The sequence below is a fragment of the Cajanus cajan genome, chromosome 3 (assembly GCF_000230855.2).
Source record: "Cajanus cajan strain Asha chromosome 3, NIPB_CcT2T_4, whole genome shotgun sequence".
Lineage (NCBI taxonomy): Eukaryota > Viridiplantae > Streptophyta > Magnoliopsida > Fabales > Fabaceae > Cajanus > Cajanus cajan.
The window spans coordinates 5592603-5611783 of record NC_138519.1 but is presented as its reverse complement, the minus strand read 5'-3'; the positions used below and the strand labels follow the sequence as shown (position 1 = coordinate 5611783).

Below are 19181 nucleotides of genomic sequence, written 5' to 3'. Positions count from 1 at the left end.
TATTAATTTTGAATGAAATTCAACAATATATTTTATGTATTATTATAATCTAATTATAACCTATATTTACACATTTTAACAATGTATCAATATTATTATTATATATATATATATACAATATAGATAAAAAAATAATATTTATTGACAAATATTATGTCACTTTAAAATGTATATTATTACATAACAATTTTTTATAATTAATTTTAATACTAAAATATGTACAAAATCGTAAGTTTAAAAAGTGTTGTAATCTTTATAATTCTTACTAGTAAAAGAAATACGTTTTCGACAAATTTAGACCTTCCCTTCTTTATTAAAATTGTGTGGTATTTTTGGTTAATTAACACACTATATAGATATAATAAGTTAATAACAATAACCCTTTAATTTCTAATTATTATTAGAAATGATGTCTCTTAATGCATATTAACTTTCAACCTTAATTTCATCTTCTTACTATATGGTTATTACACAGTGCTGAAATCTCTCAGTACATATTAACTCACACAATCTTTCATCTTCAAACATTTATTCACGACCCTTTAATTTCTAATTATTATTTGTAACATCATTATTTTAGGATGGGAACAACTCGCAGAGGTTGTGCCTTATGTAAGGTAAGCCCAAATATCTCAGACATGTCTATGTCCTGGGGCTTTATCCCATCAGCAAGCTTCCAATCATAGTTGTATAAAAGAGAGGCCAACGTAACATGCACAGTCCTAAAAGCAAATGGCAATCCAGGACAAATTCTTCTTCCAGCTCCAAAGGGTATTAACTCTAAATGCTGACCTTTAAAGTTAGTGTCAGTGTCCAAGAACCTTTCAGGTAAAAATTGATTTGGATTTGTCCAAATACTTGAATCTCTTCCCATGGCCCATACATTAACCATAATTTGTGCACTTTTAGGCACCATGAAGCCACCTATTTCAGCATCAATATCTGACTTACGTGGCAATAATAATGGGGCTGGTGGGTGCATGCGGAAGGTTTCTTTCACAACTGCTTGCAGGTAAGGAAGCTTTGAGATGTGTGATTCTTCAATATGTTCACCATTGGTGAGGATATGTTCAAACTCTTGTTTAACCTTTTCTAGTTTCTCCGGATTACGTAACAACTCTGTCATTGCCCATTCAACTGTGCTTGATGTTGTGTCTGCTCCCGCCACAAATAAATCCTAACATGACCAACAAATGAAAACAAACCAAAAAGATGGATAACATGAAATATCAGTAAGATTTACTGATATAAACTGAGAATGGAGATTTTGTGTAGCGATGAAGGCAATTTAATTCTTAGCTTATAAACTATTTTTTTTTTAGATATATCGAGTTTGACCCTTACATTATAAGATCGACAAAAATCAAATTTTACCTTTTTATTATAAGGTAATAAAACCTTATACTTTCATTCAACATTGTATGATATATATTTTCTAGGGAGTGATTGCTCTTACTTTTATCAGCTGTAGGCAAAACTTTATATTCGTATGCCCGTTAGTTATTTAGGTACACGTATCTAAATTTTGTACCAAACTACAAGAACTTTTTTTTTTCTTTTTTTTCTTAATCTTCTTATATATTGATACTATAAAGTAACTCGGATAAATGCCGTTAAATTTTGACTTCGCCAAAGTTGATCATTTTCTACTTCTACAATAATGGAGGTGTAATGTACTCACTCCCTCATTGTACAGCCAGAGTTATCGGGTGTTTACATTAAAATTTATTTTTAAAGTAAGTAGATTTCATATATATATATAGAGAGAGATTTACTTGTTATAAATATAAGTGTATTTAAACTTACTTCATTATATTAAATTTTTACAATTTAGTTATTAAATTAAAAGTTTTTAATGCATACATTAAGTCTGTAAAAATTTTAAAAATTTAAAAACTATTTGATACTATATTTCATCAATTTAAATTGACGGATAATTATAAAAATATTTTATGTGTTTATTTGAATTAATGAAACAGAGTATCAATTTTTTTAAAAATTTTGTAGACTTGATTTATGTATTATTATATTTTAATTCAAGAGTTAGATTGTTAAAATTTAATATAAAATAATACTCTTGAGTAAAATGATAACTCCTCACACATATACACACACATAAAAAAAATAGTCATTAAAGTATTTAATATAAAATATGGTTAAAATATTTTTTTAGTTCTTATAGTTTCTTTTATTTTACCTTTTAGTCTCTATAATTTAAAATAAATCATTTTAATCCTTTTACTTATTTTTTTAATCTTTTTTAGTCCTTATAATTTAAAATAAATCTTTTTAGTTCTTATAGTTATAATTTTTTAATATTTTTAGTCTTTATTGTTAATTCAAATTTTTATGTTTGAAATATTTGAATTTATTTTGTTAAAATTAATTTAAATTAAGTATTTCGATGCATTATGTCTCTTTGTTACTCTCATTTATGACACTCGTTGTTGAGACACCTTTTTTTTATTAACAAAATTGAAATTGAAGACCTCTATTAACACAAAACAAATCTCATTAAAAAAAGTAACGATAGAGACTAAAAAAATATTTAAAAAATTCAATATATGAACTAAAAAAATCTAAACCATAATAACTAAAAAAGATTGAAAAAGATAAATATAGAAACTAAAAATGTCTATTCTAAATTATATAGACTAAAAAATAAAGTAAGTAAAATTATAAGGACTAAAAAATCATTTTAACTATAAAATATTTTTAAATCAGTATTTTTGTACTCGTCTCTAATAAAATCCTCTATATAATTTTTTCCTTGTGAAGTAAGATATGATATATTTTTCTTTTGACTGATACCATCTAATTTTATTAAAGAAATAGACATGGTAACATACTTTAATTTATATATATTCTTTATGTTTAGTATTGAGTTTATGCACACATAACTTTATATTAATATGATATTGTTCATTTTAATTTAATTAGATCAATAAGTCAATATAATTAAATTTATTTTTTTAAAAAAATAAATATTTTATAATAGATTTGAATTAATTGATATTTTATTATAAATATAATATTATTAACCTATAAAACAAACAATGATATAATTAAATTTCAAGATAAAATTATTGATTTATTAGACTATTATCAACCCAAATAATTAACATAAATATTATATATATATATATATATATATATATATATATATATATATTAAACTGGGTCATGGATAAAAAATTCATAACCCATTACTGTGTCGAGTTTTGATCGTCCGAATTAAACATGTTTTACAAAGTTAGTTTGGGTTCGCAAATTTCCTTACACCCCAAAAAAAGTTTGGATATTTTGGTTGCATGTTTTAGTTAACATGTTTTTGTTACTTTCTCTCCTAGTAAGTAGACACATGTATTTACTTAACACGTTATTTAATATGTCATTGAATATCATTTATTTGTTATTATTGTAATTAATTAAGTCCTCACAATCTATTAATAGTTCTTTTAATTTTTATGATTACTTTTTTTATTCAAATATTTTTCCTCTTTTTGAATCCAAATAATTTTTCGCAGAGCAGAATTTTTTAAATAATTATTTATTTTTTAATTTATAAAATCTTCAATAAATTTAAATTAAATTAAATTAATGATTAATATTTGTAAAAAATAATTATATAAATTATAATTTTTGACTAAATAAACATTTTGAATAATTTATAAAGAATATAAAATTAATATTATACCAATCCTATAATTTCAAGAAAAATAAAAATGTTACTAAAATAATAATACATTAATGGTATTAATAAAATAAAAATCTATCCGTATATTAACTATAAGTTTAAAAAAAATAAAAACAAATTACTAAAATGAAAATATTTTAATAATCAAAAATAGTAAAAAAATAATATTAGAAAATAAATATAATAAAAAAATTCTAAAAATATTAAAGTATATACACCCATACATGTACAAGTACCAAGTCTAGATATTAATATATTTATTCTGTGTTGTTTAATTAAAATACAAAAATTAAAATAATTTTATTAAATTTTAATTTGACTAATATATTAAAAATAAAAAATATTTATTTAAAAAATAGTTAGTTGTGAAATTTTTTTTAAATTTTTGTACATATTCAAAAAAAGAAAAATAACATTTGAATAAATAAAAAGAAAGATAAAAGTTAAAATTTTAAATATGTTTTTAATTACTAAAAGGAAATTGCTGTATTGTGACACATATCCTATAGTGACATAATAAGTGTTACTAAAAACTACTTTTACCTACACAATAAATATAATATATATTAGTATATTGTTAAAAAATGTGGGTATAAGTTATAGTGACACATAAAATATGTTGTTAAATCTCATTCAAAATCAACACTAAAATTGTGTGTAGCTATATGCCAAATAGATATATACCTACATATATTATACTTATAGTGACATTTTTTGCATGTCACTATATGTAACATTTATTATAGTATAATCCCTCAAATTTAAAATTGGTCGTTTTATGTCGCTGTAATTTTTAAAAATCTTATTTTAATTCTTATACGGTTATACTCAAATTTTGTTAAATATTATTCTATTTATTAGTATTCTTATTAACGAAAACACCACATAAAACCTAATTGATGTTATATAACTATTTCAACTTGTCACTTTTATATATATATGTTAATGTTACCTTAAGAGACTAAAACAAAATTTTTATAAATTACAGGACTAAAAAAATAATTTTAAATTTAAAGGATAAAAAAGAATTTATCTTAAATTTGAAGATCTAAAATATATTTAAGCAAAAATTAAAAGAATGATAAATAGATTGCAAGGTACCTTCCCTCGGGTTGTGACTCGGAACTCTCATCCGACTTTCAGAATATGAAAAGATTATTAATAAGTCTTTGGACAAGTACAATATTAAATAATGTATTAATTAAATCCACATGTTTATATGCCATTAAATAATAATATAGAGTACCAAAACATGTTTTCAATAACATGAACCGAAGTAATAGAAGAAGAAAAAAAAGGTATATTATGAAATCATCATTGAAGTCCTTTCGTGTTAACAAAAATATATACTTACCGCAAATAAATGCAACGCATGAGGGCGGGTGACTTGTGAATTGTCTTCAAGCATGAGTTCCAGCACAGAATCTAACACATCATTATTGCATGCCATGGATTCATTTTTTGATGCCCTTAAACGCAATCTTTCTTCTACGAGTCCATCAAAAAATGAAATTAACTTTTCAAAATAACCATTCATTCTTCTCCGCGCACCTTGTGGATCAAGAAGGCGAAGAATTGGGAAAAAGTCCACAACATTAGGCCTTCCAGATTCTTCCATGATACCCCAAATGATGCCCTTGAACTCATGAGACTTATCAGAAGAGTAGTGAGCCAAATCCATTGAGAACAAAGTGTTTGATATGGAATTAAGAAGGGTTACTAAGACAACCTCACCAATATCCAAAGCTTCACATTTCTTGCTTCTTTCCTTGATATAATCTAACAATTCTTGCACCTTCCTTTGACGAAGAGCTCGTGTAGAATCAAGCTTTTGGGAAGAGAAAACTTCTGTTGCACAAATTCTTCTGAGGGTCCTCCACTGAGCCAAAGGTGGCAACCATGAAACTGAAAGTATGTGGTGGTCAAGTGCTCGACTAGCATCTGTTAAGGTTCGGCTAGAGAAGATGTGATCATTTTTATGTAATACTTCTTTGGCAAGTTGTGGAGAGGAAATAACTATGGTGGTGATGCTACCAAGCTTAAGAGTGATAATAGGACCATGAATTTGAGAAAGCTTGGCAAGTGCTTGGTGAGGTTGATTTCCAAGCTCCAAGCTGTTTCCTATGATTGGAAAAGGGCGAGGCCCTGGTGGGTATTTGGAGGATTTTAGTGTTTTGAAGATGGAGACTAGGACATGAATGCTTGCCAGCCCAAAAAAGATCAAGAGAGATGTAAGGTATTCCATGATTATGTTTGTTTTCCTTCCCTGGCTAGTTTGTTTTTGTATGTGGAAAGATTACACTGTTTTATGCCAGAGGTGAAAAAAACGTGTCCTGCTAGTAGATCTTGAAAAAATTGAATGAAAGTTGACGTGTTTATTTCGTGCAAAGAATCTTGCATCAAAATGATAACCACAAAGTCTTGTTTTTGGCCCATTTTTTAGTGTAAGACAATTAATAATAGTTTACTTTGGCAAATAGAGGTTCTTAGAAACCAAAGCTAGATTATTAAATGTGTTAGAAACAATTAACAAAGTGGATAAATGATCCGCTGAAAAAAGAAGATAAAAAAAAATAAATTTTGTGTTAATATAGGGTCGTCTTAACCGATAATAAAAAATTAAAATAAATAAATTTGTTAGTGACAACTTAACCAACATAAAAAAAAATTATGTCGACTTATTTAGCGTCAATCAAAAATCAACGAATAATCGATAATATTATGTCAATTTTTATGATTTAAAGTTGGTTTTTGACTACTCTAAATCATAGCATTATTGTAGTGACCTGTTAGATTATTCAATAAGAAAATAAGTATTAGAGAGATCTTTATCATAAGTTTTCTACTTCATTAAGCATATTACAACAATAATGACATTTAATTAAATTTCTAGAAAGTGGGTAGGAAAGTTCATAATTAAATATCAAAGGCTCCATATTAAAACTATCAGTAATACTAATAGATAGTACTAGAATGACTTCAGGTTAGTAATATTGTTACCATATAATATTACATGCTACAAGTGTGGTTACCCAAGGATTATTAATTTAAAATATTTTATATGATAATGTATATAATAAAAAAATTATTAAATTTGTTTTAAAGTGTATTTTATTTATATTTTAAAATTGTTGTTATGTTTATTTTATAATAATAGGAAAAAAAGTTGATTGTTTAGTATTTTATATCAAAAGTTGTTAGCTTAATTAGTTTTATACTTAATTATGTTTTTTTAACTAAGGATACAAGTTTGATCCTAACTTTGGTGTAAAGTCACGATAGGAGATATCTCTTTATTCTTATAGGAGATGACTTGATGAATAAGAATTATACATCCTTATCGAAACAAAAAAAAAATCTTAATTATCAATTGTATGAATTTCTTTTAAATAAGTTTGGAATTGCACTTGTTGTATGTGTTAGACATAAATTAATTAATCTTTTAATATATTTTTTTACTTGGTGATTCGAAATTGTGTTTTTGTTTTATTCTTGGCTTAAAAATGTTAATAACTTACATATGTTGAAATGTTGATTGAGTTGTTTCATCTTTCTATATTTATGATAGTTAATTATATTAATTAATTAAGCTTCATAAATTTAAGATGCTTAAAATGAAAGAACAAAAAATATAAAATTACATAATTTAACTATCACAATATTATGTAATTAATATCTATTAATCAACTGATAAAATATATTGGTTGAAATATTAGTACACCATGTAAATTTTGAAGAGTAACTTACATATTACTACTTAAAATAATACAATTAAATAACATTAAAGTAAATATAATTTTTGAGCGTAGCACTCCAAACATGATATAGAATCCTTCTTAATTTTATGTTGTTTGATATGTAACATTTTTTTCAGTCATGGGTTAGTCAATAACAAAGTATATCAATATTTTCTGTTTTATCCATTACTTTAATAGGATTTCAAACCTCAACATAGCAATCTCTAAAAAATTGAAAGACATGTGTTGCTAACTGTATATAATAAAAAATCAACAATATATTGGAATTTAACATATATTTTATAAAATTTATAAATCAAATGAAAGGATAATAATGAGTGTAAGGGATCAAAAATTAAACTTTTTTCATAATACATTGATTTCATAAAATATAGAGATAGTTAATGAATCCATGGGTAATATAATAAGTTTTTCAAATAATTTTAATCGTTCACAATTTTTTTTAGTTTTACTTACATAAGCAACAACAATCTCCCAATAAAACGTTATTCCCTTCAAATCATGAATGCATTTTATTATCTTTCAAAATATGATCGTGATTATAACTCGAGTTTTACATTTGCAAAACATAATATGTATTTTCAAATTAAACATAAAATAAATACAAAAAAAAAATCTAGCATGTATTAGAAATGATTTTCAAATGAAACAACAAATAACCACCAAACAAATAATATGTAAAACATATAATGTATCAATGACCTTCCAATATTAACATAAATAAAATGTTTTTCAATGTACATATACAATGAGAAAGATTAAAAACAAACACCAAAATACATTAGAAATGTTTTTCAAATGAAAAATCAAATAAACAACTTGAGAATGAAAAATATATAATGGTGAAAATATGATGATTGAAGGTTGTTTATATATATAGGTTAAAATTATGTGATGAGAATAACTCCATGAGAATAAAATTTGTATAGCCAAGATCTTTGCCAGTTGTTTCTTAGTATTAGTGTTTTAAATGATAGTCATTAAAGATATTTATTAGTAGAGTTTTTTTCCTACATGTATTTATTGGAGAAGTTGTTTACTTTTGGAGAATGGAATGCGTATAATAGGGATGATAACGGGGCGAGTATGAGTTTTTCTATACCCGTCCCCGTCCATGTTTCTGTAACTTATACTCATCCCGTCCTTATACCCGATGAATATATTTGTGTCTTCATCCTCGTACCCGTTCTATACCTGTTCAAGAGTTAATTAAATATTTTTTTTATAAAAAAAATAAGAATTTCAACATAAAATAGTAATTACAAAAATTAATTAAACTTTATTTGACATAAATTAAAAATATAGTAAGAAATTACATAACTTTTAAGTAAATTCTAAAAAAAACAAATTAAATATTTATAATTTTAAAATGAGTACAGGATAGGTATGTATGTGACACCCTCTACCCCAACATAAATACAATAGATATAAACCATCTATATATAAATTCTTTCTTAGTCTAATATAAAATAATTATCTCAAGTATCATTGGGTAAAAGATGCACATTCATAATTTTCAACTATTTGTATCAAATTGTCAAGAAATAATAAAATAAAGATTATAGATTAATCCCAGTAAAGGTGGCAGGGCCTCCTAGTTAGGAATTAACTTATAATCTTTTAGTAAAATTATAATATGACAAAAATACACACTTTCAACATAAATAACATAAAAATTACAAAAGAAAAATAATAATAATTTAACAATTAGTCTAGCTAATCCCGATGTCACATCCTATCAGAGCGAAACCCAAACAGAAGCCTAAGCTTCACCACCAACATCCTCAGTCTCATGCTAATTATCTGCATCATAATTTAAATATACACAAAAATGACAAGGGAGTGAGAAACTTCTCACTCAGTTGCAGATATAGAAATAAAAGTTAAATAGCACACACACACACAATATAATTCACATATATAATCAATCTCACATATATGCTTATGTATAATGATTTTCTTGACTTGACTCACTAATGTATGCATGTGGCGCCATACGGAAGTTTCAGAATTTATCACTGGTGACCCAAAGGTACACCTATCACTGGTGTTCATACACCTCGTTAGCATGTTACATCACTGGTGTCCCGAAGGCACACCTATCACTGGTGTTCATACACCTCGTTAGCATATCGTGGGTGACTCAAAGGTACACCTTGTTAGTCGTGGGTATGCGGCCTCAGCGGCACACCTGGAGTAATATGTGCATATGATGCATGTCATACATTCACAGACTCAACCTTTAGCATGTTACACATATCATATTCATATTTCATAATTAAGAATTATTTCAATAATCCAATTTAATAGTCCAATAGTCCAACAGTCCAAACAGTCCAACAGTCCAAACAGTCCAACAGTCCACCAGTCCAACAATCCAACAGTCCAGAGGTTGCTTAGGTATCATATTTTTCAATAATAATATATTAAGATCTTTTAAGTAAAGTAGGAAGCTTAAAAGGTAATATAAGATAATAAGGAGGCTCAGCCTTCCATTTAAATAACAGATTATAAATTTATAAATACTTAGGAGGCTTAGCCTTCCATTCAAATAACAGATTCTAATATGTAAATAAATAAGATATAAAACAAAACACATCAATAATACATATTCAAAGAAATAAACAACAGGTAAGGGATCGGGAGCCAATCCAACAAACAAACTATTTAACAATTATTCCCACACCCCCAAGCGAGGTTTCCCACTCCCCCCTTACCTGGGTTTACAGAAATTTGGGCAGAATCTCCTCCTCTCTATCTTTCCTTAAAAGGAATCGGAATTAGGGCAGAATCTCTTCCTCTTTCTCCTTAAACAAGGCACTAGAGCAGAACCTCCTTTTCTTTCTCCTTCTCTCTCTCTTACTTTCTCTCTCTAATTCTCTAGAATTTCCTTCTCTCTAGAATTCTAAATTTTCAAAACCTTAGGCCCCTATTTATAGAATTTTTGAAGTTACTATGCACTATGCACTATTCATTAAAATAATATTATAAATTACTATGCACTATGCACTATTCATTAAAATAATATTATAAATTACTATGCACTATGCACTATTCATTATTATATTCAAATTAATTAAAATTTTGAAACGGAAAGAATCCGCAGCCCACGTTTCAGCCGCCCCTTCACTGTGCAATTGCATAGTAAAATACTATTCATACATACGTATTCGTAAATAGTAAAATACGTATACATAAATAGTAAAAATATGTATACATAAATAGTAAAATACGTATACGTAAATAGTAAAATACATAAATAAAATACTTATTCACAAAAAAAAATATTTCTTTTCATTGAATAAAATTTGGGATGTTACAATTCTCCCCTCCTTTTAGAAATTTCGTCCCCGAAATTTTTGCAATGGTAAACTCTTCGCATTCTTACTTCTAATTCTTATGCAACATCACTACCTTGTTGATGTACAACTTTTATCAATTTCCTCAAAGGATTTGCTTAGGGAAAGATCTTGACGAATTTATCCACTTAAACACAAACAAAATCAATTTCTTAAGCGTCTTAGACAAATCTTCCACTAGGGTCTATCTATTCACCATCTTACTTCCAAAATGGAGCATCTAAGTGCTACAAGATTCTTAAAAACTTTTAGTATGCTAACCATAAATATACAATTGCTTTATTCCTCTCTTCATCTTAGGTCACAAAATATCTTCTTAAGATTTTGGTACATCTTAGTAGTTTCTGAATGGATACTAAAGATACTCTTATGACCTTCTTCTAGGATTGCTTTATTAAATTCTAGCACACTAGGAATGCCCAACTTATCCTTAAATCTCAAAACTCCATCCACTCTAAATTTAAACTCACTCTCCATACCTTGATTCAAGTTCTCTACTTCGCTTTCCATATTAGACCATCACGCTTCCCTTACGCCACTCTGATACATTTTAGTAACTCCTAAATAAATGTTAAGAGTACTCTTATGTCCTTTCAAGTTTTATAACTAAACATTCAACTGTGTCCTTTCTGATCTCTTGCTTACTTGGGTCACTAATAAAGGATCTAACTCCTAGTTCCTCTAATCTCATCTATTAATCCGATAGTTACTTCCAACATAAATAATTCAATGCTACTAGGGTAATCTTACACATCAAGCATAAGTTTCTAAATTCTGCAATCAAATTCAATCCTTAAATCATCAAAATAATAATTTGGTTATCATTGTAATCCAGATATTTGCCACAACATCAACACCTAAGCATTAGATACACATATCAGATCACTAATTTTACTACTCTATCTACAACCAATTCAAACTCTTCTATGATCAATTCTAAAGATCAGGTACCTAAGCATAATGTACACTCGGTATCCATATCAGTTCTCAAGTTCACCCAAGTCATAATCATATCCATCACCTTAACCTATAGCCTTATAACTTGTTACCAAAATAAATCAACTAATTATGCTCCTATAATTTTCTTCAACAATCCATTCGCTATTCATACTTAATCTCACAATACTAGAAGTAACCTTATAATCCAAACTTAAATTTCTAATTTGAGCCAAAAAGATTCATCTCTCTAATCATAATGAAAGATAAAGATTTCCTCAAAACATCAATCATCACAATGGCTTTAGCCAAATAATAAGATCAAAATTTTACTCCTTAAGAAATTTCAACTATTTCTTTTATCTCGTATTCAACCCCTTTGGTCAAAAGATATTTAAGGTTCTTATGATCACTAAATACCTCAACCATAGAATCATATAGTTAGTGTCTCCAAATCTTAGTATAAATGACAAAGTCGCTAACAAGGTTATGGGTAAGGTAATTTCTCTCATGAATTTTCAATTTCTTAGAAACATAAGCTACTATCTTTTCTTCTTGCCACAATATTCTTCCTAAACCTATTTTCAGAGACATATTTATATATCACAATAATCTTACTAAAATCTAGTAATATTAACACTAGTCAATTTTTCCTTAAGAGTTTGAAAACTACTTCCTCAATTGTTATCCCATACTAATGTAACTCCTTTCTAGTCAATTCAGTCAAAGGTACTAGTAAGTAATTCAAAGAAGTAAGCAACGAAATGATTTGGGTAGTTAAAAATATACAAAGGTTCAAGAATTCCTGATATAGGTTATCCTTACGGTTGATTCCAAGGGTAGGCAAGAAACAACCTAGTGAACTGAAACATCTTAATAACCAAAGAAACGAAGGCAAAAGCAATTTTTATAGTGAGAGCAGTTTAAACCATGAACAGCTGTTAAAAAAAAATTACTCACTGAATTTTCATATAAACTATCAAACAAGACTCCTGATTTTACTAATTGACTCAAGTATCTCCTTACTTTTCTCAATCAAAACAACTCTCATGCTACCTAAACCATAAATAATTAACATACCAATAATAACACTTAAGGGAATTACCATCATTTCGATCTCTCACCAAAGAGACAACCACCTTTAGATTCAACCTGCTACAACTATAGATGTCAGAAACTTCACCAATCATAAACTCTTAGTACACTCAATATATCACCTCCCATCCAAGGTTCTAATAATTCGAGTTGGCTAACACTATCATGATTATCATTCCTCTGATTACAAACTAACTTAACAATCTCAAACTCAACAATATCAACACAGGACGAACATCATCATCATAATACACAACAAACAAGACATAGTCAGAGTACACAACAGAGTCATGATAAGCACATAACACACACGGTTGATAAAATCGACTTGCTCTGATACCACTAAATGTGACACCCTCTACCCCAACATAAATACAATAGATATAAACCATCTATATATAAATTCTTTCTTAGTCTAATATAAAATAATTATCTCAAGTATCATTGGGTAAAAGATGCACATTCATAATTTTCAACTATTTGTATCAAATTGTCAAGAAATAATAAAATAAAGATTATAGATTAATCCCAGTAAAGGTGGCAGGGCCTCCTAGTTAGGAATTAACTTATAATCTTTTAGTAAAATTATAATATGACAAAAATACACACTTTCAACATAAATAACATAAAAATTACAAAAGAAAAATAATAATAATTTAACAATTAGTCTAGCTAATCCCGATGTCACATCCTATCAGAGCGAAACCCAAACAGAAGCCTAAGCTTCACCACCAACATCCTCAGCCTCATGCTAATTATCTGCATCATAATTTAAATATACACAAAAATGACAAGGGAGTGAGAAACTTCTCACTCAGTTGCAGATATAGAAATAAAAGTTAAATAGCACACACACACACAATATAATTCACATATATAATCAATCTCACATATATGCTTATGTATAATGATTTTCTTGACTTGACTCACTAATGTATGCATGTGGCGCCATACGGAAGTTTCAGAATTTATCACTGGTGACCCAAAGGTACACCTATCACTGGTGTTCATACACCTCGTTAGCATGTTACATCACTGGTGTCCCGAAGGCACACCTATCACTGGTGTTCATACACCTCGTTAGCATATCGTGGGTGACTCAAAGGTACACCTTGTTAGTCGTGGGTATGCGGCCTCAGCGGCACACCTGGAGTAATATGTGCATATGATGCATGTCATACATTCACAGACTCAACCTTTAGCATGTTACACATATCATATTCATATTTCATAATTAAGAATTATTTCAATAATCCAATTTAATAGTCCAATAGTCCAACAGTCCAAACAGTCCAACAGTCCAAACAGTCCAACAGTCCACCAGTCCAACAATCCAACAGTCCAGAGGTTGCTTAGGTATCATATTTTTCAATAATAATATATTAAGATCTTTTAAGTAAAGTAGGAAGCTTAAAAGGTAATATAAGATAATAAGGAGGCTCAGCCTTCCATTTAAATAACAGATTATAAATTTATAAATACTTAGGAGGCTTAGCCTTCCATTCAAATAACAGATTCTAATATGTAAATAAATAAGATATAAAACAAAACACATCAATAATACATATTCAAAGAAATAAACAACAGGTAAGGGATCGGGAGCCAATCCAACAAACAAACTATTTAACAATTATTCCCACACCCCCAAGCGAGGTTTCCCACTCCCCCCTTACCTGGGTTTACAGAAATTTGGGCAGAATCTCCTCCTCTCTATCTTTCCTTAAAAGGAATCGGAATTAGGGCAGAATCTCTTCCTCTTTCTCCTTAAACAAGGCACTAGAGCAGAACCTCCTTTTCTTTCTCCTTCTCTCTCTCTTACTTTCTCTCTCTAATTCTCTAGAATTTCCTTCTCTCTAGAATTCTAAATTTTCAAAACCTTAGGCCCCTATTTATAGAATTTTTGAAGTTACTATGCACTATGCACTATTCATTAAAATAATATTATAAATTACTATGCACTATGCACTATTCATTAAAATAATATTATAAATTACTATGCACTATGCACTATTCATTATTATATTCAAATTAATTAAAATTTTGAAACGGAAAGAATCCGCAGCCCACGTTTCAGCCGCCCCTTCACTGTGCAATTGCATAGTAAAATACTATTCATACATACGTATTCGTAAATAGTAAAATACGTATACATAAATAGTAAAAATATGTATACATAAATAGTAAAATACGTATACGTAAATAGTAAAATACATAAATAAAATACTTATTCACAAAAAAAAATATTTCTTTTCATTGAATAAAATTTGGGATGTTACAATTCTCCCCTCCTTTTAGAAATTTCGTCCCCGAAATTTTTGCAATGGTAAACTCTTCGCATTCTTACTTCTAATTCTTATGCAACATCACTACCTTGTTGATGTACAACTTTTATCAATTTCCTCAAAGGATTTGCTTAGGGAAAGATCTTGACGAATTTATCCACTTAAACACAAACAAAATCAATTTCTTAAGCGTCTTAGACAAATCTTCCACTAGGGTCTATCTATTCACCATCTTACTTCCAAAATGGAGCATCTAAGTGCTACAAGATTCTTAAAAACTTTTAGTATGCTAACCATAAATATACAATTGCTTTATTCCTCTCTTCATCTTAGGTCACAAAATATCTTCTTAAGATTTTGGTACATCTTAGTAGTTTCTGAATGGATACTAAAGATACTCTTATGACCTTCTTCTAGGATTGCTTTATTAAATTCTAGCACACTAGGAATGCCCAACTTATCCTTAAATCTCAAAACTCCATCCACTCTAAATTTAAACTCACTCTCCATACCTTGATTCAAGTTCTCTACTTCGCTTTCCATATTAGACCATCACGCTTCCCTTACGCCACTCTGATACATTTTAGTAACTCCTAAATAAATGTTAAGAGTACTCTTATGTCCTTTCAAGTTTTATAACTAAACATTCAACTGTGTCCTTTCTGATCTCTTGCTTACTTGGGTCACTAATAAAGGATCTAACTCCTAGTTCCTCTAATCTCATCTATTAATCCGATAGTTACTTCCAACATAAATAATTCAATGCTACTAGGGTAATCTTACACATCAAGCATAAGTTTCTAAATTCTGCAATCAAATTCAATCCTTAAATCATCAAAATAATAATTTGGTTATCATTGTAATCCAGATATTTGCCACAACATCAACACCTAAGCATTAGATACACATATCAGATCACTAATTTTACTACTCTATCTACAACCAATTCAAACTCTTCTATGATCAATTCTAAAGATCAGGTACCTAAGCATAATGTACACTCGGTATCCATATCAGTTCTCAAGTTCACCCAAGTCATAATCATATCCATCACCTTAACCTATAGCCTTATAACTTGTTACCAAAATAAATCAACTAATTATGCTCCTATAATTTTCTTCAACAATCCATTCGCTATTCATACTTAATCTCACAATACTAGAAGTAACCTTATAATCCAAACTTAAATTTCTAATTTGAGCCAAAAAGATTCATCTCTCTAATCATAATGAAAGATAAAGATTTCCTCAAAACATCAATCATCACAATGGCTTTAGCCAAATAATAAGATCAAAATTTTACTCCTTAAGAAATTTCAACTATTTCTTTTATCTCGTATTCAACCCCTTTGGTCAAAAGATATTTAAGGTTCTTATGATCACTAAATACCTCAACCATAGAATCATATAGTTAGTGTCTCCAAATCTTAGTATAAATGACAAAGTCGCTAACAAGGTTATGGGTAAGGTAATTTCTCTCATGAATTTTCAATTTCTTAGAAACATAAGCTACTATCTTTTCTTCTTGCCACAATATTCTTCCTAAACCTATTTTCAGAGACATATTTATATATCACAATAATCTTACTAAAATCTAGTAATATTAACACTAGTCAATTTTTCCTTAAGAGTTTGAAAACTACTTCCTCAATTGTTATCCCATACTAATGTAACTCCTTTCTAGTCAATTCAGTCAAAGGTACTAGTAAGTAATTCAAAGAAGTAAGCAACGAAATGATTTGGGTAGTTAAAAATATACAAAGGTTCAAGAATTCCTGATATAGGTTATCCTTACGGTTGATTCCAAGGGTAGGCAAGAAACAACCTAGTGAACTGAAACATCTTAATAACCAAAGAAACGAAGGCAAAAGCAATTTTTATAGTGAGAGCAGTTTAAACCATGAACAGCTGTTAAAAAAAAATTACTCACTGAATTTTCATATAAACTATCAAACAAGACTCCTGATTTTACTAATTGACTCAAGTATCTCCTTACTTTTCTCAATCAAAACAACTCTCATGCTACCTAAACCATAAATAATTAACATACCAATAATAACACTTAAGGGAATTACCATCATTTCGATCTCTCACCAAAGAGACAACCACCTTTAGATTCAACCTGCTACAACTATAGATGTCAGAAACTTCACCAATCATAAACTCTTAGTACACTCAATATATCACCTCCCATCCAAGGTTCTAATAATTCGAGTTGGCTAACACTATCATGATTATCATTCCTCTGATTACAAACTAACTTAACAATCTCAAACTCAACAATATCAACACAGGACGAACATCATCATCATAATACACAACAAACAAGACATAGTCAGAGTACACAACAGAGTCATGATAAGCACATAACACACACGGTTGATAAAATCGACTTGCTCTGATACCACTAAATGTGACACCCTCTACCCCAACATAAATACAATAGATATAAACCATCTATATATAAATTCTTTCTTAGTCTAATATAAAATAATTATCTCAAGTATCATTGGGTAAAAGATGCACATTCATAATTTTCAACTATTTGTATCAAATTGTCAAGAAATAATAAAATAAAGATTATAGATTAATCCCAGTAAAGGTGGCAGGGCCTCCTAGTTAGGAATTAACTTATAATCTTTTAGTAAAATTATAATATGACAAAAATACACACTTTCAACATAAATAACATAAAAATTACAAAAGAAAAATAATAATAATTTAACAATTAGTCTAGCTAATCCCGATGTCACATCCTATCAGAGCGAAACCCAAACAGAAGCCTAAGCTTCACCACCAACATCCTCAGCCTCATGCTAATTATCTGCATCATAATTTAAATATACACAAAAATGACAAGGGAGTGAGAAACTTCTCACTCAGTTGCAGATATAGAAATAAAAGTTAAATAGCACACACACACACAATATAATTCACATATATAATCAATCTCACATATATGCTTATGTATAATGATTTTCTTGACTTGACTCACTAATGTATGCATGTGGCGCCATACGGAAGTTTCAGAATTTATCACTGGTGACCCAAAGGTACACCTATCACTGGTGTTCATACACCTCGTTAGCATGTTACATCACTGGTGTCCCGAAGGCACACCTATCACTGGTGTTCATACACCTCGTTAGCATATCGTGGGTGACTCAAAGGTACACCTTGTTAGTCGTGGGTATGCGGCCTCAGCGGCACACCTGGAGTAATATGTGCATATGATGCATGTCATACATTCACAGACTCAACCTTTAGCATGTTACACATATCATATTCATATTTCATAATTAAGAATTATTTCAATAATCCAATTTAATAGTCCAATAGTCCAACAGTCCAAACAGTCCAACAGTCCAAACAGTCCAACAGTCCACCAGTCCAACAATCCAACAGTCCAGAGGTTGCTTAGGTATCATATTTTTCAATAATAATATATTAAGATCTTTTAAGTAAAGTAGGAAGCTTAAAAGGTAATATAAGATAATAAGGAGGCTCAGCCTTCCATTTAAATAACAGATTATAAATTTATAAATACTTAGGAGGCTTAGCCTTCCATTCAAATAACAGATTCTAATATGTAAATAAATAAGATATAAAACAAAACACATCAATAATACATATTCAAAGAAATAAACAACAGGTAAGGGATCGGGAGCCAATCCAACAAACAAACTATTTAACAATTATTCCCACACCCCCAAGCGAGGTTTCCCACTCCCCCCTTACCTGGGTTTACAGAAATTTGGGCAGAATCTCCTCCTCTCTATCTTTCCTTAAAAGGAATCGGAATTAGGGCAGAATCTCTTCCTCTTTCTCCTTAAACAAGGCACTAGAGCAGAACCTCCTTTTCTTTCTCCTTCTCTCTCTCTTACTTTCTCTCTCTAATTCTCTAGAATTTCCTTCTCTCTAGAATTCTAAATTTTCAAAACCTTAGGCCCCTATTTATAGAATTTTTGAAGTTACTATGCACTATGCACTATTCATTAAAATAATATTATAAATTACTATGCACTATGCACTATTCATTAAAATAATATTATAAA

At 28.8% G+C, this 19181-nt stretch overlaps 1 protein-coding gene across 1 annotated transcript; it reads right to left on the bottom strand.

Annotated features, from left to right (window-relative positions):
• Positions 1–364: 364 nt before the first annotated feature.
• On the bottom strand, positions 365–6048 carry LOC109794124 (cytochrome P450 76T24). Its single transcript, XM_020353599.3, has 2 exons — positions 5052–6048; positions 365–1177 (listed from the first exon to the last, which is right to left on the bottom strand). The coding sequence occupies exons 1-2, from the start codon at positions 5940–5942 to the stop codon at positions 572–574; spliced, it is 1497 nt and encodes a 498-aa protein (XP_020209188.1). The 5' UTR covers positions 5943–6048; the 3' UTR covers positions 365–571.
• Positions 6049–19181: the final 13133 nt, after the last annotated feature.